A 23,674-nucleotide genomic window follows, 5' to 3' on the forward strand; every position below is an offset into this window, starting at 1 on the left:
TGGCTGCCGCCACTTGTAAAGAGAGCACGGACCGAGGGACGGAGTGTGACTAAATCGGGCAAAAGCAGTGGTGAAGAGGGGCTTAACAAGAGGGAGGAGATTTATTCACAGGAAAAGAGCTGGCACTGACTCACTGAAAGGAAGGGAGGGACTAGGAAGGGTAGGCTGGGGGGGAGGTGGTGTCGGGAAGGGGACAGAAGAATAGGACAGGGAAGGGTCAGCAGGCTCGGTCCTCAGCGAGCAGCTAGCCTTCAGCCCTTGAGAGAACTGCTGCAATTACTGATGCACTTCATGTATTTACCCCTCAAATCCACTGCTCGTTTACCTGCTGACTTATGTAATATTACATTTGCCATAAAGTTTTCCTCTACCGCGCAAGAGTGGGTATCCTAGGAACACGCCACTTCCCACGGCATACTCTCAGTAGGTCCTTCCCCAACCTGTGAAGGTTTGTGAACCATTCACATTTACATAATTTCTTGTGACAACGTACATCTCCTTTCACCAAAAATACCCTTCTTAAACAGACTTACCTTCTTAGCACGTTTTGTTTGACAATCTGAATCTGTGATTCCAAAGTATTTATAGTTTCACCAGTTATACAAATACCATCACAAACTGTAGGATGCAAAGCTCTTTAAATGCATGCTTTCGGAATGCAAGAGAAAAAAAGACCTTTTCATAATGTTTTTGTATACAGCTGTGAATGCCACAGTAGCACCAATCTCAGCTTTCATGTAGTCTTTAACTTGCCTTTATTGTAAACAAAAATGTGGCCAATAAATTCAGGGTAAGAACTAGGGCAGACTGTCTGGTAAACCAATACACAGTAATGCTGAGAACAACAGATGCCTGGAAGGGACTGTCAGACTTGATTGCATTAAAACAGCTTAAGAAAAAAAAAAAAAAGAAAAAAGAATGAAGCTCCTATGCTCATGAAATAATTCTTCCTAATCTGGAAGACCTTCAATGTAATTTTCCTAATGCCATTTTAAAAATTCTCCACGTTAAAAAAAATAATATTACTTACCTCTGCCCTTTTAAGCATTTCCCATTTATTTAGAATTTTCATTGCATAAATGCGCTCTGTACACTTCATTTTAACAACAGCAACCTGAAATAATAAGATATCTTTATTTAACAAAACCATGGTCAAAGAAATACAACAGATTCACAGATTAGTAAAATAAATTTCTAAGGAGGCACCAGCGATCAACTCACGCTGATAAACTACAGCTCGAGTCTTTGCTCCTTTTATATTCCTTGTACATTACTACTATGTGCTTGATGCACAGTGCACCATGTGTGGTCAAGTGCTCATGATCAAGTACACAGGGGATGATACAGGAGGAGCACGAAGCTTTTCATATGAAGATGCGCAGGAAGGCCGCATTGTTTGCCAAGAACAAGCGATGCCTGTACACCATGCCTTCAGCCAATGAGGCAACATTTAAAAGGGCAGCCTGAGAAAACAAGAAAGGCTGCTGTCAATAGAAATACACTACATTTGACTAATTTGTTTTCACATTTCAAGTTTCAGAAACTTGAAAAGATATTTGCAAATTAACATGCTTTTGTGTACTGTATGCAGATAGTAAAAAAGAAGCAAAAACACTATTCATTTACTTATTCATCATTTTGCTTGAAGCATTTTACTATGCATCCTGTGTATTAGACTTGCTTAGACTGGTCTATTATGAACAGTAGCCGTGCATAGCTGTAGAGCCGAAGAAGAAACAGAGGAATACAAACACTTCAAGGCTTAGGAATTCAAAGACTTTATTTTGACCAAGACTTGTATTCTCCACGACCAAAACTAATTCTTCTTGTAGTAAAGCAATCATTTCCACAAAATTCTTCCAGTTGGCAAAAGAAAAGCAGGCATCATGACTAAGACAGCAACATTTTCACAGGACTATACATGCACTGCTTGAATATTTCTGCCACTTCTCAGCTCACCCCTATTTCAGAAGTAGGAAACCAAGGAGAATTACTCGCTTCCAACAGAGCTCTGAATAGCAGTGGGAAAAGTAACAGGTATCACATCAGCTCACCTCTTCTGTTGTTTAAAAACTCCTATCTATAAGGGATTCAGGAGCTACAGCAGCTCTAAGAAGATGCTGACTATAAAACAAGATTGGAATACAGCATCAAGCAAAGCAACACTATACAAAGTCAGAAATCCTGAAGAGGGAAAAGGGAAATATACTACTTCCCCCTGCACCCTACCAGTAAAGAAGTGCCAGATGAGGGGCAGGGGGACAACTGCTCCTCCAGTAACACAAGAGTAGGATATTCACATGTAGACACCTGACTTTGCAGATGCACACCTACGCCTCCCACCCCTCGGTGTGCGAACCTCCACTCACCAGGTCATGTAACAGATGAGCAACACCTAGCACACACCTGCACGAAGAGTCAGGTAATGGTAACATCTCTTAAGAAAAGGTGTAGCAGGTATCCATCACAGGAAAAGCATAGGAATCTGGTCCTAAACGCAGCTGAGAAAGACACAGCACTAAGAAGCAGCTTCTGTAAGCGATGTAGAATACCCACAGCTACACTACATCCCAGTGTCTCCTGGCCTACAAACACCTCCTGGAGACACTGCTCGTGCTGGGGGGGAAGGATGAGTAAGACAAGAAAGACTCAAGCAAGCACACGAGGTTCCTCGGCACATATGAAACTGTTCAACACTGACCTTCAGTAATAGCCTAAAAGGTTTAGCCTTGCTCCTAGCCTCACCATGGCCTTGCAGTTAAAAGCCATTGTAACAACCTCTCTCCATACACTTAATTGAATCATTACCCTGATACAGCTGAAGGCACGCTCTAAGTCAAACTGCACATTAAAAGCCTTGAGAAACTGCAAGATGCTGACCGTTACCTGCTATACATTTTAAACTCTGTTCCATTCAGAACATGATGACTCAGGAAATACCCCCCCATCTCCATCAAAGGGACGGAGCAGAACTGGGGGCAATTCCCTGCCGCAGCCGAGCAAAAAACCTCTGGGGCAGAAGCAATTTGCAGGCGTAGCTCTGCCAGCCCTGAAGTAGCAACATTCAAGCTTCATCGCAGCACAACACGAGAATTGCTCAGCCATTCGAGTACAAATACAGCGCACAACATCAGAACGCAGATATTCATCGGCTGTGCTTTTATCCCCAAGCCGGCACTGCCTGGAAGCTCTGCGGGATGGGGGAAGCTCCCAGCGCGCTCCGCTGCCGAGGAGCCAAGCGAGCCCAGCATCGTGGGGGACACGCACAGCCGAGGAGCTGTGCAAACGTTAGGATCAAGTCGTAAATGAGAACAGGCCTGGAAAAAGGAAAAAAAAGAAAAAAGGAAAAAGAAAAAAAGAGGCCAAATCTGTAAGACCTATTTAGCAATTCCCCAGTTGCTAGCTATATTAGTGCTATTTATTTTCAAGTGAAAGGACTGCTTAAAAAAGCCCAATTTAAAGTTTCTGGAGGAAGATAATTGTCTTCTGTGGAAGAAAAAGTAGAATTAATAAGAGGAAAGTTGACTCATATTTTCACATTAAGTGGTTGTCAAGTTATGGCACCAGTAAACACACTGCTGCTTTAGTTGTAAGGGTGACAGTGGGGCAGCTCCTTGTGCCAGCAGAAGAATTCATGCAACCAGACAGCAAAATAGGTAATTCCTCAAGAAATTTATGTCTGAAAAGAAACCTGAAAGGTGCAGATGTCTCACAGAAGTAACAGAATTTTGGCCTGACTAGACCTGACTCCTCAACTCACTCTAATCACTAGGATTTTTTTTAAGAAAACAAAGAGAAACGCAAACCCCAAACCTCACTGAAGTCTGAACTGAAACAGTGAAGCACAAACTAAATTATGCCTTGCTGAACTCAGTATTATTGTAAGCAAGAATATTGTTGCAATATTGCAAAAAATCCTACACCCTTTATTCTATAAAACACCTCAGCATTTCCTCGGGTTAGCTTTCTTTCACTTTCTTCATCAGGTGGCAGTATTTCTAAGTTTATGTTTCTCATATAATGCTTTGGCTGCTTCTGAAATGCTGCAGTATAGCTGTTTTTTCTTTTGTATTAACTCCTCTTTCTCTGTCATACCTCAAATTCAGTTACAATAACCACAGTGACCACTTTGCAAGATCAAACAGAAATCTCTTCTATTGCAATTGTGCTAACCATGCAAGATGTCAGGTTTTAAACATGATGGCTCCTATACTACATACCAATCCACCACATCTACTAACACAAGAAAAAATATGCAGTGTTCAGAGGTATTCCAAAGGATGCAGATTTGTACACTGCTGCAAATGCCTACTTTAAGAACAAAAGCATTGCTTCTATCTTCAAAGTTTAAAAATCTACTGGCCAAGCCACAGCTTATGTTATGCACAGACTGTAAAAGACCAGGATTTAATTTTCATGCTCACTCTTCATTTCTGAGGCTATTACAACTTACACTGTAATAGAAGTTAAGAGAAAAAAAAAAAAAAAAGAGGTACGTTAAGGATAATGAGAGGAAAAAAGGCACAAAAAAGAGGTATAAAATAGCTTCTGAAGATTTAATAACCTAAAACATTCCAAGCCTGGAAGAGATAACAGCTATGATAGGCATACAAACCCACAAATGTCATGGAGAAGATGAACCGTGAACAATTATTTGCTGTTTCTCATAACACAGAAATTGAAAAGCATCAAATAAAATAAAAAGGTAGCAAGATTAAGGAAGTATTATTGTCACACAACACTTTTGGAACTCAGCCAACAGGCTGCTGTGGACACCTAAGTAATAAGAAAGTACTTTTTAATACATGCTTAATATCCGAGTACCACACGTAGCAGAAGTCTCGGAGACTACTGATCCCCGAGTTACAGGTGTGGCTGGGGAGTCCCTGAACCCTCAGCTGCTGGAAGGGTTCGGCTCTGCTCCGGCCTTGGACTTTTCCGACACCTCTCCACCTGGCCAAAGGGATGGGATGTAGGCTAACTAATCCACATTACCTTTGACCCAGAACAACTATCTTTGACACCTGTCTCAAATTAAGAAAATTAAAAAGTATCCAACTTGCATCTCATGCTAAGTTGGGACAGAGAATCAGGGGTTCCAAATACTCAACAATCACAGAGTAGTCTGGTAGAGAGATTTAGGTGATTCTGTTTTACCAAGTCTTAAAACAGCGATAAGGAAAAGTTCCAGATGCAGAGGTTCCCCTGCCACCGCAGCCCCCGTCCAGGCAAGACCCGTATGGGTCTCAGCTGTCACCAGCCGATTTGATTACCATCACTGTGACTCGTCATGGGCAAGATTCATGGCAACAGGGACACTGCAATAAAGATCAAGTATGATTCCTCAAGAACCTCTAATGAATCCTAGTGCCTACACTTCAACCAACTTTAGACATATTTACGTCAAAAAAAGTATGAGAACTGGGGCTAAAGCATAAGTGAGAGGCAGCTGCAGTAACTACACACCACAGCACCCTACCAGATTTGTATTACTTGCCATGCATTTTCTTCCTGTACTTTTTGCCTCAAAGTTCTGTTTCACTTGTACTGCAATAAAATAAAACCAGAATTAATATAGCTACAAAAAAAAAAAAAACAACCAAACCCCACAACATTTTTAGACTTTGGCAAGAGCTAGTATTTTGCTTCTTGAATTGTTTTTTAGAAGTATTTTGATCTTCAAAACCCACTTGATATTGACATTTCGGGCTGCAATGCGCACTGCCACCCTAGGCCAAGTTTCACCTTTCCTCATGCCCCAATGAAACCTACAGGGTGAGAATCTGAGCCAAACCAGCCTCTACAAACATGACAGAACCTCCCACCACTGTACTCTGCCCTTTGAGTGACATGATCAGCATTAGTAAGCAGCATCAAGGTACAATTTTTCTTTTATGTAAATGATAAGTATGGCGTAAGAAAACGCAGAAATCATTTAAATGCAAGACTGAATTTCCAGAGAACAATTAAGATAGTTAACAAGACTTCTTGGAAAGCATGCTGGCACTACTTTCAAAGCATAGATAAAAAAAGCTAACTGGGGTGCTATACATGCTCATGGCACGTTAAACTCTCAGGTAAAACTTATCCTCAATGACTGGACTTTCAGGGATAAGCTGAAACTCAAATGCAAAAAGTTCTCAGCTGAAAAGAAGAGGAACACAGACATACAGGTGATAATCCTTGTGCAAACAGCTTATAGCAGCAAGTAGTTAAGAAAAAGGCAAACGCAACTCTGGAATTCATAAGATACACACCACTAGGGATGGGTAAACGTTACTGCCTCGTAGAAATACAAACTCACTGGAAACTCCACACACAGCCACGCCTCAGAGAAATAACCTTTATGTGGAGCAGGTGTGAAGGAGGACTATTGAGATGATCAAGGAACTAAAGAGCCTCTCACACTGCTGTGGGAATAGAAAAAGCTTTACTTGGTTAAAAAACAAAAAGTAAAAAAGTTGACATGATTGCTATCTACAAATAAAATTGGAAGGAAGGACATCAGTAATAAAGATGATAAAAGAACTGCTAAGGCTAATGGACAATAAAATTACATGGATAAAATAGTGTAAAATTACCATGAATTAACCTTTGGCAGGAACTTGGAATGGCTTTAGACATTTGAGCAGAGATTTTAGACAAGCCTTTCAACCGGGAGAAGAGACAAAATGGCATTTCAGATGTAAACAATTTATCCGTAATGTCTTATTACCAGATTCATAATTGAATATTACAGTCATTTCCCTCAGTTAAAGCTTGTATATGCCACTTTTACTCTACTATTTCTGTCTCATGCTATTGATACTTGGACACTAGCTACTGAAAAAACACTGCAAGAACTGCTTTATCCTCCCAACACTCTTGGATATGAAAAAAGTCTTTGATATATAGCCTATTAGCTAACAGTTTTAATACTGCGTCTTTGAGGCAAAACTGGTCTGGACTGCTCTATCAGGTATTTTATGTCTATTTTACATTTAAAATGAGCAACCAGAGTATGTTTTGGTAGGATTCACAAGCCATGGTGCACATTCCAAAGCAAAATGTTTGGGGTTTTTTGTTTGTTTGTTTTTTTAAACACACAGTGTGGATCTTCATGTCATGTGGTGCAAATAAGAAATGACTTACAAGCACCAGCTAGAAAGGATCTGCAACAAGAAGAATAAAGGCCCCGAATAACACCTGAGCTCTTCCTTGGCAGTGAGGGGGGATGGCGGTGAGAAATGGCTGCTCTCGCCCCAGCACTATGATGATCTGTGTCTCTCCAGCTCCTTGCAACCTGCCTGTCACCATAGTAACTTGGTACTGCCATACAAACAGACAGGGAGCTGGGGAGGACCAAGATAGCAACCAGCTCTTTTGAAGCGTTTTCAAAACAAAGCAGCTTCTTTCTTTGTCCATTTCCACAGCTTTTTTTTTTTTTTTTTTTGTGAAGAGCATACTGTAGAAAAACAAAGCTAATTAAATATTTCTTCTCCATGGTATTCTGAATGCTTTGACTCTCTGAATAGCGGGATGAAAAAAGCATCATATGTTGTGCGCAATACTTACAAATTCCGTTAATCTACAATGTCAGAAGGTACAGTCGCTGCTGGATACCTAATACCATTCACCAAAGCTTCTAAATAGGTGAGACAGCCTTAACTGCAGTCAGTAGGCTCACTGTGCCCCAGGTTAATTTCTGGAAGTACATAAAAACGTTAAACTCGGTACTCTACAGCTACGATGACAAGGAGGAGATGGCACAAACAGCTCTGCGTCATGCTGCCAAGCACGACTCTGCAGGAAGCTCAGGTTTTGCATATTCACTTCAAGTCTCGCTGCACCCTTAGCCAGTATATCTCATTAAGAACCACACAATTTATCCGAAACCCGTGGTACACAGGGGACCAGTCTTGTCCTCTCAACCCTTATTTATTTTCTTCTGGAAACACACTTTTACTCTGTTGATTCCAGCTAAGACTCTGACTAAGCATCCTGAGTCGAGGTGACATATCCTATTACTAAACACCACATAGATCAAGTCTGTACACAACTGCATTTATACGAAAAGGTATTTCTAATCCATCCAGAGCAGTAATACTTAGGTGGGGCACATTAAGAGTTTTAGTTATTTTTGTGCTAAGCGAGACCAAGCAGTTCCACCCTTCCGCTGCAACCACAGTAAGTGTTGCTCATTCAAGAAATCCTTGCTAACAAACAAGGGAAGGAAAACAATTGTTTCAGTCCCATGCTGCCAACTTTCCAGGAGGTGTCAGCCACATTATACAATCCAAGTTCTCTAACAAGGTACATCGTGACACGGTTCTTCCTTCAACAACTGCTCTTCACTGAAATGCGTTCATTTACAGCAGTGTGCCTCAATGGTCCTTTACACAAAACGAGGAAAAGCGATCTTAAAGACTTACAAGTACATTACTAAAAGGTCAGATGAAGCTTGCAAAGGAGCAAGTGCAAGCATTTAGAGCCAGGCAGCCCCCAAACACAGGATCCTCCTCCTGCCCCTCTCACCATACTGTAGCACTAGCACCCCCAGTTCCCTCGGCTTGCAGAGGCAAACAACAAGGACACAGAAGGCACTTCTTAGGCTGGCATAAGGTTCTCAGGTAGGCACAATCCCACCAAGCACAGGTTCTCGGGGCATTATTTCCTTTCAAATAATGGTCCACAGTGTTTCTAGACAGAAGGAGTAGTCGGGTGCATGCAAACTTCAAGCCACAGGTGGGTTTGGGTTTTGTTGTTGTCTTGGTGCGGTTTTTGAAGGTCTAAAAGGTGGGGGAGTTTTTCATTCTGTGCTCATATTCTTTAAATCTTCCCCTGAAGAATGCGTATTTTCACTAGTCAACAAAACACTTGACCCTACACAACATATTTATTCTTGTCTACAAAGATAGACTTCTACGTTAATTTTATTAATAGAAACTGGAATTAAGCTTACAGAGAACCATTTTAGTTCTGATTTTATTTCAGGGGGCTTTTAAATTATTATTAGTTTTATTGCTCATAGAGGTTGCTGCTCTGCTACCTGCCGAAAGAGTGAAAGTAACACTGGGGCACTCACGAAAACATTCCACCCAGCTCAGCATACACCCGGGCAAATAAATCCTAGGAAATGGGGAAGAGCCACAAGTAGTTTATCCTTACAGCTAGCATTTCAAATTATATGCTATTCTAGCTGTCATGCACTCAAAGAACATTTCAAACTTTTCTTCATAACTATGAAACTTCTGAAAAAATTAGATTATGTTCTCAAGCCAGTGACTCCAGGAGTCTGAGCCTTAAATGTTGGTGTAAAGGATATTCAGACATTCAGTTTACCCTGCATGCAAAGTAGCTGGCTTTGTTTGTGAGAAAAGGAGAACTGCATGTTTTGGCAGGTGGCTAGAGAAGAAATCTCTAGGTTCTGAGCTAGGCTACTTCTGTCTTACCATAATAATGAGAACTTCAAGAAATATTTTTTTCTTTTCCTTTCTCAAATCTCCCATCCTATAAGAACTTTCACTCAGGGGAGAAAGAGAGAGAGAGGGAGAAAGAGAGAGAGAGGGAGAAAGAGAGAGAGAGGGAGAAAGAGAGAGAGAGGGAGAAAGAGAGAGAGAGGGAGAAAGAGAGAGAGAGGGAGAAAGAGAGAGAGAGGGAGAAAGAGAGAGAGAGGGAGAAAGAGAGAGAGAGGGAGAAAGAGAGAGAGAGGGAGAAAGAGAGAGAGAGGGAGAAAGAGAGAGAGAGGGAGAAAGAGAGAGAGAGGGAGAAAGAGAGAGAGAGGGAGAAAGAGAGAGAGAGGGAGAAAGAGAGAGAGAGGGAGAAAGAGAGAGAGAGGGAGAAAGAGAGAGAGAGGGAGAAAGAGAGAGAGAGGGAGAAAGAGAGAGAGAGGGAGAAAGAGAGAGAGAGGGAGAAAGAGAGAGAGAGGGAGAAAGAGAGAGAGAGGGAGAAAGAGAGAGAGAGGGAGAAAGAGAGAGAGAGGGAGAAAGAGAGAGAGAGGGAGAAAGAGAGAGAGAGGGAGAAAGAGAGAGAGAGGGAGAAAGAGAGAGAGAGGGAGAAAGAGAGAGAGAGGGAGAAAGAGAGAGAGAGGGAGAAAGAGAGAGAGAGGGAGAAAGAGAGAGAGAGGGAGAAAGAGAGAGAGAGGGAGAAAGAGAGAGAGAGGGAGAAAGAGAGAGAGAGGGAGAAAGAGAGAGAGAGGGAGAAAGAGAGAGAGAGGGAGAAAGAGAGAGAGAGGGAGAAAGAGAGAGAGAGGGAGAAAGAGAGAGAGAGGGAGAAAGAGAGAGAGAGGGAGAAAGAGAGAGAGAGGGAGAAAGAGAGAGAGAGGGAGAAAGAGAGAGAGAGGGAGAAAGAGAGAGAGAGGGAGAAAGAGAGAGAGAGGGAGAAAGAGAGAGAGAGGGAGAAAGAGAGAGAGAGGGAGAAAGACACTGACATGCCAGTACAGATATGTACTGGTGATTATATCAAAGGTACTTAAATTAGGTACTGATTTTGCAGCTGTGTCCACAGGGACAAGCTCAAAGACCATGTCTCCTTGGCTTACATGTTGTGCGGCAAAAATCAACCACTCATCCTGACTAATAACTAATATCATGCCTTTATTTTGTTTAAGCTCTATGTCTTCACAGTTACTCATTTATGCAAAAGTTCTTTGGTAAGACTAAAGCCCCTGGCATTCTCCAAAAAGTCTGAAGTAGCTAAACTGAGAAGAATGGAATGTAGTTTTCATCCTTTTTGAAGTCTGGCTTGTTAGCTGTTCAGCGTCTAATTTAAACTGCTTAATTCTAATATGAATATGTTTAGTTTAGTTCTGATTAATTTCTTTATGCATTCTAACAAATACTTTATAGGTGTTTTTAAAATTTATTTCTAGCAGATAGTTGTATTTGGGTTGGTTTTTTTAAAGAACTAATAAATAATCTTATAACAACTGGAATCCCATCAGCTAATTTTTAACATAGTTCCTATGTATGTTTGAATGTACTATGGAAAAATTACTTACAGCTCCCCCATTCAATTTTCTGAAGTGTTGCTTTATACAAGTCAGATGCCACAAGACCCTCTCAAGAAACTAGATTTTGTTTTATTATGGAATTTCAACCTTTATATAATTACTAGTTTATAATGCCTATAATATTTGGCAGTTACAGCACTGAAGTATACACAAGGGTCAAAGGATTCATTCATAAGCAAAAAGCATGAAATATTCTCTGGCAAGTGAGATTAAAGTATAACGAACCTAAGATCAACAATTCCTGCATAATTTAAAATGATCAAAAAGTTTCAAGCTGCTACAACTACAAACTACAACTTTTCCAATTATAAGATGAACAGGACAACGTGATCTTGACAGATAACTAACACCACTGACTTTATGAGCACTCAAAACTCTAACAGAAGGATGAAATTAAGATATCTTCTCAACTTCTGTGAAATTTCATTTCCACTGGGGAAAACGAATTGCTTTAGTTAAGTTTCATGCTTTTCCAAATGAAAGAATATGAAAGACGTTGATTCAGGCACTCCAAACACTATTAATACAAGTTCCCACTCAGAATTTGTATCTTTTATACACCTTAAGACTCTTGACCCAAAGCTAAGAAAGATCATCCTAAGCCCCCTAGCAAGTATAAACCGAAGTCTCTTGAAGTTCATATAAATACTTCATCTGCTGTTGCACTGAGATTTCTAGTTGGCCAACTCCTTATGTGGAGAAGAGCACCTTTTGGAAAAAGAACAGAGCAAGTACTATGGAAAACAGCCCTTCCTTAAATTTATACTGCGTGAAGGCATTCCCAACACTGACTCCATCTGCAAGTCGCTATAAAGGTTTCCCTTGACCTGAAACCATTTTTGATAGCTATAGCATTCACAAGTCTAGTTCTGAAAAGATCCAGAAACCACTTCTAATCCCACCAAAAGACAAACTGCCAAAACACTAATCTAAAATTCTTTAGATATCAGTGGTCACAGCCACTATGTAGAGAGTAATTTGGCACTGCAAGACCAGAACAACAGATAAATGTAGCCTGTGCTGAGCCTTCCCATGTATACTGTGTGTGGTTCAGGAATTTTGCTGTATCTAGCCTGCTCTCCTGGACCAAACGTGCTTTGAAGCTGTTAGGAGAGTCAAACCCAGTGACTGATTCTTATGAACCCTTTGGGGTCAGAAGCACATTTGACACACACTTGGAATGGAGGTTCTGGTTTAGTTCCCTCCAAAAGAAATCCAGACCGTGCATAGCAAAATCATTCAGCAGTAAGTGAGGGCACTGTCTTCAAAACTGCACTACTGCTTTGAATCAAAATCCTAATGGAGGGGTAGACAGTTACCGATTACTGTCTTGATTCTCTCTAGGTCTTTTATCTACTTGTAAACCTCTCTGCTCAGACCTCTTTTCTGGACTTAATTTGTAGCTTTCAGCCGTTCCTTAGATTTATCTGTTTTTTCACCGCCAAACTCTTTGCAGTAACTTTTCCCTCTAAAAGCCATGTTCAAATAATACATGCCAGCTAAAAACAAACTCTCAAGTGAAACAACCAACTGATTCTCAGGCAGTATTTCCATTACCCTAAGATAACACTTCCTTTTTTGTAACAAATGTTGTAACTCATCAAGTTCAACATCCACTACAAAGCGAACTTTTGTCTTCTAGGTCAAGATGCTACTATTTATCTGGACATTTCACTTAAAATGCTGAAGTTCTTCGAGCAGCTATGCTCACAATGACTATACGTGAACTACATGTTACCTCTTCACATCATTAGAGGGTGGTACAGATGAAGAAGTGCACTTGAAACGTTCATTTGTCTGTCTTAGGTATTCACTTTCCTTAAAAGCAGTCCTTGAAGTAGCTTAAAATTATGTGGAAATGAAGCTATTACGTCACCCACCATGAAGGGCACACGCACATAGAAACCTCATTAACTTTCTGAATCCAGGTTGAGCAGGGTCTTGGCATTTTTTCTAGCTCAGTTTCTGGTCTGCCTGAGATACCTCTGTCCCACAATCAAACCCTACGTGAAAGAGTTTGGTAAGTCCAGGGCACACTATGCTTGGAAGGAAAGCCCGGCACGGCACACAGTCCTACTCTCTCTGGCGACAACACTAGATGAAGGTAAGGAAGCCTAGCCTTGGCCACCGGCAGCAGAAGCTGTAACCAAGCGCTAATGGGCTGAAGTGGGCCGCTAATGGCTGTCACTACATTTGACTTTAGCGTGGCACTACTTAAAAGAAGCTTCCTGAAAGAAATCTAAGGTGTTTTTTTAGTTCTAGAAATTGTCTAGTTAATAACATCTTTTGCTGACAGCTATATCTTTAGTTATGTGTGCTTAACTGTTGAAAGGATTGTCTTTGAGGTTCTCCAGAAGTCTCAGGTACCCTATGCGTAATGGAGGGGACATGCTCATGACTGCTTTTGCCAGTGGCAAGCCCTATCAGACTTCTGTGACTGATGAGACTTTCATCAAGCATATTAAGAAGTGAAGCTTCAGTCCAGGGTCCTGGGACTGGTGAGTCCTCAAAACACAAGGCGTTCCTATCATCGGAGCATGATTCAACTTGCTGTCCAAAAAAACAGATCCAGCAGCCTTTGATCTTCAAAGATGACAGGGAACAGCCTTTGAGGCAGCCAAATGCGTCTTTCTGCATTACCAGATTGCTACAGAGACAGGCAGATGGGTGGAGCAGCCTCCGCGTTCCTACCATAGAAGCAGCCCAGCTCTGTGTTAAATTATAGCAGCGCAGAAGAGTACATATGGCAAGTGGGAGAAGAGATCCCAAATTCAGCTGTGCAGCTGCTAGGTGGGACCACCCTGTTCATATACACATTGAAGAGACACTTGTTTTGCTACGCTGAAGTCAGAATAAGCCAGTCACAGAAATGGCAGAACTGGACGCTAAATACCCTGCACTTCAAAGGGACCTTTCACTAGTACCTAGCCCACATTTGGAAGTATTTTAACACATCTGTGCGAATCTTTTGTCTTTAGCACAAGTACAGGTCAACCACAGCAAGAAATCAGATGCACAAATGATGGACATTACATTATTACACCTGGGAGTAAAAATCTCTTACCTCACCAAATGCACCTCTTCCAATCACTTTTATAATTTCAAAGTCATCTCGATGGAGTTGCATTTCCTTTACCAATTTTGTAAATGGTCTTGCTGTTTAGGGGAAGAAAAAAAAAAGAAAAGGAAAGTTCAATTATCAAGTGAAATATCGTAAGCCAAAATAATCCATAAACCAGAGGTCAAAACTACTTGTTGCATACCCAGTGCACTTTTTCAACTCCTATTAGAACTACAGAAGGAAAAAAATATTAACTACACTAAGCGTTATTACACTTAGAATTTTTAAAAAAGTTCAGTCCTTTGATTGATTCTCCTCTTTACTCAATGGCAACAAGGCAAAGTAGTCTTTCAGAAGGATTCCCCTCCCCTTCCCCCACCTTTCTTTCAGGTTTCATGAATCAGTGAAGGACTATGTGAAAGCTGAAGAGCTCATTCATTATTGGTAAACTCAAGAGAAAATCCATCCTATCCTTCAGCCACAAGAATAATTCTCTTCTTAAGCAGCCTTCAGCTTTACTCTATTATTTCAGCTAGTACCAGCTAAAGCTTTAACATCCCATTCTCAGGAGATAGCTGTCTCAACTCAATAGCAACGAAATATTTTTCTGTAAGAACTACAGCTAATTTAAGATGTCTACTTTGAACTTTATTTTCTGTTAAGCAACATTCGCCAGATCTCAATTAGACCAAGTAGCAAAGGGCTGCAGCCTAAATGTGTCCAGCAACTAAGCTACACTTACTTCGTTCTGGCAGTCCCGCTGGACTCAGTGTATCATCTCAAAATATCTGGCTAATAAATTGCACTATACCAGCAGATCCCATCAATTTTCTCCTCTCTGGTTCCTATTCAGAATATTTTATTTATTTCTAGCATATCACAGGATGAGGATTACTATTTGGATACAGCATTTGTTACAATTCACTGCCCTGATTACGAAGATCAGGAATAAGGAAAAACAGTGGCACAAGCTGAACTGCACAAGAGCAAGTATGATGTCTACAAAGATGCTTACGCTTCTAAGCACAAAAAAATAATAATTGCTCTTCTCCACCTCATCACAAACATTATTAGACTAAAAAGACTGAAGTTTTTAAACAGTTACATTTTTTCCATTTGCAATTGAATAAAACATCACAGAACTGCTATTTGTAATTCAGCTCAGACTCCTGTTTTACCTCACCTTACATTACAATTAAGCTAATGAGTTATAAGCCAAACAGAATTCCTACAAGAGGGGTCACTGCCTTCACAATGTATTTTAGATACTAACACAAATAAACCAAACCTTACAAAGACACATAAGATACAGAAGTCTGAACTGGAGATCACAGATGTCAGTATGAAATCTAACCAAGAAAGCCTGAAAACCTCTCAGCAAAAGTTCATGTAACAGCTAATAAAATTAAGAAATAGCTGTACTGAAGAATAGCCATGCTGCTGCATTGTACTCAGGGAGAGGTGTTGCTGAAAAGGTTTCCTCCACAAATAATACTTCTTTCACTGGAAGTTTCTTGACTACCCAAAGTATGAAATTTAAGAATGAGACTGTACCACATTTTCTGATAGATTCCCCATTTCAGCTGGGCAGAAACACCTACCGCGGTCTCCCCTACCAGAAGCCCATTGAAGCTAATCATCCCCAAACCCCTAATTGTTTCTAACAAACTTACCCAGCAAAACCAGCTCAAATGATCTGGGACCTATACCGGTCCAGTCAGACATCTATGCAAGTAAATACCACTGCCAATGGCTGTGATATATATAAATTACTTTGCAAGGTCTTCCTGCCTCCTTCCCTTCCCATCAAATCAGGACAGGTTGAGGAAATGCAACTACAGTTAAGAAATAAATGTGAAAGTTCCATTATCAAGTTAGAGATAGCTACTACAGAATACAGGTCATTAGAATAATTTTGCAGAACACCAGCATCTGTTGTTAAAATTTAAGGGGAAGGGAAATGAAATCCAGCAGTTTTACTTTGGATACAAACCCAAGACTTTTTTTTTTTTTAAGGTAATAACCAATTTTAGCAATAATCCTAGTCAGTAAACAGAATACCAAAATAATTGGTTTAAATATTTATAAAAACCCTGCTACTGTAAATTGATCACAAGGAACTTCCAAAGCCGGACGACACAAACCTACATAAGTTTAAGCTGCCTTGTACACTTAAAAAAAAAATAATCCTTTTTTCTTACAATTTTTTGTATTTTGTCAACTGGTTACAAAATATTTTATTATTTTATCTACAGTTTTCCTTGCTTTGAAGTGCATCAAACTTCACCTCGCTAAAATTGCGATTCGGTTTACAAATGCATTAAGTTGTAATAACGCAAGTGAATTCAATTAGTCCTATATTTTAAAAGATATTTATTATGTAGCAAGCAGTGCACACACTTAAATTTGCGCAAACAGAAGAAATAGTGGCTGCAGAGAAGGGCATTAATGCTATCTTTCTAGGAATTGTATCCTTCAAGGAGGAAGGACTAGCAGACCTCATTCTCTACCACCATTTCAATTTAAAAAACTCAAGAGTTCTACATTGGTCTTGCTTATTCCACCTCAATTAGTCAATTGAATCACTACATATTAAAATGAAAAAAAGTATTCCCTACTAAAAGGAAGTTACTACTTTTTACAAGTTTAACTAATGTTGGCTTTTAGTATTTAGCAGGTATTGGTGTTCAGAAACATGGCAACTTCAGTGCTCTCTCTTGGAAAGCTAAGGACCAAATGTGAATAATTGAATGTATGGAAAATTTTTAAATTGGATAGGACTGCCCCTGAAACGGAAAAATTCAAGTCTTTGTCAAGGCATCTAAGATTCCTTAAAAGTAAATAAAATTTTAAAATAAAACCTAACATCCACAGAATTGCATCATCACAAAGACTACAACAGAGGTTATGCAGCAGATCAGAGCTCTAAGGAGGCAACACACCAGTAATTCATTTAAACTGGTATTTACTTTATTGTCACATTGGAGTAGAACCCTGTTTATACCAGGATGTCACCTGCTACTTTTAAGTACTGGATTGCACGATTTTTACCTTTTAGTAAGTTAAATAAAAAAATATTTCCAAATCGCTTTCCTGCTTCCCCCCCAGGAGGCTGCTGTTCCTCAACCCTCTAATATCCAGATCAGTAGCACGCACAGAACTGGCAAAATTCAGTGATCAGAAACTTGTACCAAGAAGTATCAGAGAGCTGTGGTTGCTGTGCTTGCCAGAGTGATGCCAACGGATATACCCAGCACTATGCAACTGGTAAAAAGCTCCAGCTTCTCCTTTTACATATCACTATTTTATAAACAGAGAACTCAAAGCAAACTTCTCTCCTTACACTGGAATGAATTATTACACTTTACTGATTAGTCTTGATCCCGATATTAAAAGCAGGACTCATGACTTGGAGTTGATTTAATACTTAATGAAAGTATTTCATCCTGGCAAACACAAGCATTAGCTGTACTGGGGGTTTTGTTGGCAGTGATTACTGAATTTTGTTATATATACTGTCGTCAGGGTAACATTAGCTGAGAGTAATTGCAAGAGTTTGTTTATTCAGGACTGTGAGGATGTAATCAGAATTTGGGATAGGCATTCTACATGTAATATATTTGTATACATCACTACTTTTTCTCTCAAGCTGATTTTGCATTACTGTATTCACACTTGTTTGGAAGAAGGGTGTTCACCATAAGGCCACACAAGAAAAAAAACAATTTTAGGAAGCCAAAAAAAGTATGCTCTCAAGAATATAATACAAAACAATGACAGTTAATGTTTTGATCAATATTCATAATGGGGGATGAAGTGCTAGCATTTATTTCTTCATTGAAACCAGGGTATGTATGAAAGACAATTCTCCACCCACAAATTCTCTTCCAATCCTAATCTCCTCTTCCCCTGATAGATGGGACTAGGATATTTTGTTTGCACAAAAAGGAAACATCAATTTGAGTAAATTGAAAACATAATTTGAAGCACCATCATAGGTAAATACATTTGTGATTTAGGTTTGCGAGCTGCTGCATCTACACTGCAGTCAATTTGTATTATGCCAAAAGAAATGTGAAGACAGTTTCAGAATGACTAAAAGCTGCGGGAAATGCCAGTGGAGGTGATCTGACACGGCAGATTGGGCACTCTGCACTGCTACCCCAGGAACGGGTGCACGCCGGCCTCTGCCAAGGTCAGAAGCACATGCCAAATTTCCTCTAACTTCTGAAAGCAGGGCAGGGAAGAATGTATTGTCAACGTCAACCTCAAAAAATAATAGGACAACTTTTGCCAAGCTAGAATGTGGTTAAAAATGAGAAGTGTTGAGGTGTGTTTTGGATCTTTACTTTCTGTTCAGATGCTGAACCATTCAATTTGTCAATAATTTACTATCTGGAATCACATAAGCTAGCACCTCTACATTATAGGGGACAAAAGACTACCTGCTGGTTTTATGATAACTACTGCTTCAGTGGTGGAGTTACCCAGTGGTTCTAATTTGAGGACTCCTGAGTATTTTGTTTGGCAGTGCAAGTTTCCAGAAATTCAGAGTCACAAAAATCACTGAGTTGAAGCTGCCAAATGTTCAAGAACATCTGATGTTTTGTATCATTGGCAGCTTCAAGTTTTAAACAAATGTGACAACTGCAAGAAAATAATAACACAGACTTACATGTCTCTTTCAACAATTCAGGACCTCAGGAGGTCTCTAGTCCAACCTCCTGCTCAAATCAGAGTCAGTACTGATTTCAGAGCAGGTTACTCGGGGTTTTGCCTGGTCAGGTCTCAAAAACTTCAAAGGACGGAGACTCTGTGGCATCTCTGGACAACCTATTCATATACTGGACTGCCCCGAACCAGACAGTTTCACAGTTCAGAACTGATCTTTTAAGTGATTTGGGGTTTAAGTCATTATATAACATGACGATAACATTCAGGTAGATCTACACAGAAGGTACGTCCAAACTGTCTGGTCATACAGAAATTCATCTGCCGCCACACTCCCTTTATCTACTTATCCACTTTACAAAACGTTGTGGTAGGAAACTATGTGAATTGCAAAATATTAATGTCAGGGAAACAACAAAATGACGCAGATAATTGTCCATGGAGCCATACTCCCACCAGGCTGATCCGATATTTTATTTAAGAAGTTTTCTTTGGAGGAAGAACATGAAAGAGCAGCGAGTTTTACCATTTCTCTCAACCATCCCTCTCAACTTACATTCTAGAAATCAAGTAACTTGTTTGCCCTTTGTGCACCCTTTTCAAAGAAACAGCATTCCTGTGATATTGCTACTAAAACAGTAGGCTGACAGGTTTAACAAGTTAGTGCTTGTATACATGTCTTGGGAGATACCCACACCCAGGTAGCCCCAACCTGCTTACTTGGGTGATAAATACCTGTTACAACCCACACTTTTGAGTTTTAAAGAAGTACAATCTGCTCGCTACTTGACTGTGAAGTTTCCCCTGTATTTTGGAAGTGTATTTTTTTGTTAAGTCTTCCATTCTTCGTTGACTCCAGTCTTAATTTTTCCAGTTATAGGTCCTTGCCTCCCTCTTCCTGTGCTGCCCTGTTTCCTCTTTCCATCCACCCAACGAATATTTTTTTTCAGCCTGGTTTCCGAAGGAAATAAGGTGTGGGTGATCACACTCTTTGGCAGTCTGAGTCCATTCGTCCTGCCCAGCTCCTTTTGATCCCAGTGAAGACCTTTAATATCCCCTTTCCCAAATTTCAACTGAAGCTATCTAAAGACACCAAGTTGCTACAAGTTTTATTTAAAAAAAAAAATAAATAAAATGGCAGTGAATAGGAAGGACACCCACAGTACCACCTCCACTGAGGGAAAGGCGGCAGCAGGAATACAGCCATCTCCTGCTTAGCTGGGCAACCAGCACATACTAAGGTGCCAGCAGACACACCTTGCTGTCCCTAGTCATGGAGAGACAGTAGAGCGACACTGAGACAGAAGAGGGAAGAAAGGAAGCGTACAGCAGAAAAGGGAAGGTGGTGGGAAGGGCAGGGGGTTATTCCACTGAGCCTAGTAAAGGCGGTAGATCCCAATTCTACAGCAAGCCAAACTTCAAAGTTCAGGTGACACATTTTGTGTTCTCCAACACATTTTCTGCTGGGCTTTTCACTTCGGCCATGCCCTCCCTCCTGTTTTTATAATACATGCTATACACATACACACACACTTCACTTGCTCTGTCTGCCTCTTACTCAGTGATCTCATTCTTCATCATTCATCAACATCCATTAGACAAATACATTCAGTGGTGCAAGACTTGTGTTCATTGTAATGATAACTGAAGCTCCGCTGGGTTAAAAACCTGAGAAGCGCAACCCGTTTACCAATTCCAAACTGCTTACAGCTCTTCCAGAGCAGCCTCCTGACATGGGACGTGGCTTCACAGGCTGTCAGAGCCCCCTCTACCCACTAGCAAGGACATCCCCAGCTTTATAGTGCCTGGTTAGTCGGTACTTTCTAACTTTAAGATGTCCTCTTCTAACAGTATTTATCTGAACTGCAATCCCAGTAGAAACGGACACATACACTAATACAACATCAAGAAAGTCTGGATCTTCTTGAGGCTGACTGCCAGTATTTTTCAATAGTGCTAATTTTATTATGAAATTAAAGATTGTATGGTGTACTTAATCTGATCCGCAAATGCTTTTGTTTAAAAAACCCCACAACTCTGAAGAAGTAGCACACAGACGTATCCATTTGCAGTTATGATTACGGATTTTGCTTCATTTTACGAATGCCTTCTGACATAAGCAAAATAGAGCAGCTGACCACTTTCAATCAGATATCTTAACGGCACTTAACAGAACTATGAGTTTGGACAAGATTCAGATCACACGTGAAAGACTTCAATCACACAGATTTCACACGTGAAATCATCAAAGGTTTAAAAGGATAAAACCATCCTTACTTTTAGGCATAAACCAAGACTGAGTGCTCATAGCTTCCACATTTTGCTCCACAAGTGGCTTTATCAGTTACAGAAGAACTGAGCCTGGCATTTAGAATTTGTATACCAGTTTGCGATAACTGCATGAAAAATTTATCACCACGTTAAAGGGTAACTGCATCGGGAAGCGTTTTGAAAAAAGATATTGAGTAGCAGTTCTGGTGCTGATCCTATTAGCATCGCTGAATTTGCCAGCAGAAGAGCAAGGCATTTACCTTGAAACATCATCCATGCTCGCTATTATTCACTAAGCATGCTTTTTGTGTGGCAAGCCCCAAAAGCAAGTACCACACAGAAGGACTCAATCCGCAGCAATATGCTACTATTTGCCAGCTCGTTGATGAATGTTACCACAAACACTTAATAGCTGGCTATCTGCCTGCCTAGTCCATTCACCGCTGTTCATGCTTACAATGAAAGGACACCAAAGATAATACTCAAGATTTGTACAGACAAGTAATGAGGAACACGCAGATGGTTCTGAGTAGTCCAAGCGACAAAACGTGTTGCCAATTTAACTCCTGTCAAAGCCACCATGCTTCTCTGAGAACTAGACAGCAACGGAGTTCTAGCAGGTGAGAGGAAGTGTTGGCTTACATATCCAAGAACAAGCACAAAATGACTATTTGCCGTACTCATATATATATATCTAGATATAGATACAAATAAAAGACAGTAGCTTACTTATGGAAAAATAGTGGTCAGGTAAAATAAAACCCACATGCCGATCAGACCTAAAAGTAATGGCATAGGCTGATGCTACAATGGATGCAAGCACAAGGGAGAGGAGACTTACATCTGAGACATAACAGAGGAGGAAGCTCACTGCCCAATTTCTCATCTTCATCTTGCGTTACTGTCATGGAACAATCCACAATTTAGGAAATTACAACTTGGTCTCCAGAACCAATTCAGGCAGGGTTTGTCTTTTTTTTTTTTTTTTTAATACCAAAGTTGATTTTGGAAGATGGAAGTGTTAGTACTAAGACCAAAGAAAAAAGTGAGTGTGAATAGCATTTCATTTGGTAAACCCAGAAGTGACTTACTAGCCACACAAGCTTGATGCAGCTTCACAAACTGTAACATTTTAGCATACAGCTATCAGGATGTAGAGTTTTTTAAGCAGGATGACACATTCTGAACAAGAAAACCCACACCTTTATGAGTACTAACCAGGGCATTTCAAAAAACACTCAGCAGCTTGAGATTAAGTTCCAGCCCAACTCTCACAGCAGAATTATGAAAGCTCCTAAAGAAACTGTGCTCCTGACTCCAGTTTGTAGTCCAGTTTTTCATACCTCTTTCCAACTTGTCACATTTGTTTGGGAGAGGGAAAGCTGTCATGCCTCTCTAACCTTTCTCTAAAGTTCCAGCTCTTTCGGTAGACTACGCACCAACCAGGGATTTCCTGGTGGTCTATCAGCCTTAGAGACTTCACCGACTGATCTATTGTGCAGAAGCCAAACAATGCCTGCAAGTTGTGACTTTGAGGAGACTGAAATACCAGATCTTGCTTCTACTTGAATTTCAAAAGGTTTTAAAAGGTGGTACTTTGCTTCCTCTTAAGCTTTGCTAAAAAAATACGAAAAGATGACTGCTCCACAATGGAGAACCTTTTCTGCTTTTGATATCCAATGCCTTCTTAAGCTTCATCTTCAGTCCTTTTATTTTCCTCAAGATGATGTCTTCTGGGCTGGGTATGGTCAAGTCATATACAGGTTCTCTGAACTACAGATTTTCCCTGGGACTGTCTGACATCCCAGACATTTCAGACAACTGAATGGGGAGCTACACGACCACTTTAATCCAGGAAATCCATTCTGCTGCCAAAAGAGTTCCTCCTTGCTCCTTCTCACCACGCTCCACTCTATTGTCTGGATCATCATTAGCGTCCATGTGGTACGTCAAACCAGGGTCTGGATCATCATTAGCATCCATGTGGCACGTCAAACCAGGAAACAATTTCCAGGCGAAAGCTAACTTGTCTATCCCATCCCCTCCCACCAAACCATTCACCCAATGTGACTCACATACAGCTGTGACGTTGGAGCCCCAGCCCAAGGCAGGCAGCAGGACGAGGCTGGAGAAGGGCAAAATGGCCTTTTTTGGAACTGATGTGGATCTGCCTTGGACTGCAGTGAGCATGGAAGTGTTACGCAAGAGTCTGTTTCTAGCCAATCTACAGCACATTAGGACAGGATCTTCCAAGATACATGCTAAAACATTGTAAGAAATGGATGGCAAAAGCCACCACAGAACACAATCTCTGTTTAATACAGCTTTATTTGTACCTGAATTTTTCTCTATTCCTAGTCCAGGGCCAGATTTTGCAGGTGCTGGAGAGGGCATTTAAGCCACAGCAAATGGCGATCCCATAATGAAGCACATCAGTAATGGAAAAAATGTTTCAGGCTTCTACATGAATCGCTATTTCAAAACAGTAAAATCTCAATGATTCAATTGCTTTCATTCCATAACAAAGTTGTAAATATTGCTAAAATCCACTATTTTTACTGCACAATGAATAATCTAAATAGCAGAGTTAATAATATTTTTGTAGAATAGTTTGCGAATGATGACTGCTCAGAAAAAAAACCCTTTAATATTGTCACTTATTTTTCAGATAGTTTCAAACT

General features: G+C 40.4%; 1 protein-coding gene across 1 annotated transcript in view; it reads right to left on the reverse strand.

Annotated features, from left to right (window-relative positions):
• The window catches only part of CDC42BPB (CDC42 binding protein kinase beta (DMPK-like)), a 77,175-nt gene extending 54,199 nt beyond the window's left edge, over positions 1–22,976 (reverse strand). The window contains exons 1-3 of the mRNA XM_009891092.1: positions 22,895–22,976; positions 14,055–14,146; positions 1,031–1,114 (exon numbers count right to left, since the gene is read on the reverse strand). Coding sequence (XP_009889394.1) covers positions 1,031–1,114; positions 14,055–14,146; positions 22,895–22,976 — 258 coding nt within the window. The remainder of the gene's footprint in view (positions 1–1,030; positions 1,115–14,054; positions 14,147–22,894) is intronic.
• Positions 22,977–23,674: the final 698 nt, after the last annotated feature.

Source organism: Charadrius vociferus, unplaced genomic scaffold (assembly GCF_000708025.1).
Source record: "Charadrius vociferus isolate BGI_N301 unplaced genomic scaffold, ASM70802v2 scaffold228, whole genome shotgun sequence".
Taxonomy (NCBI): Eukaryota; Metazoa; Chordata; class Aves; order Charadriiformes; family Charadriidae; genus Charadrius; species Charadrius vociferus.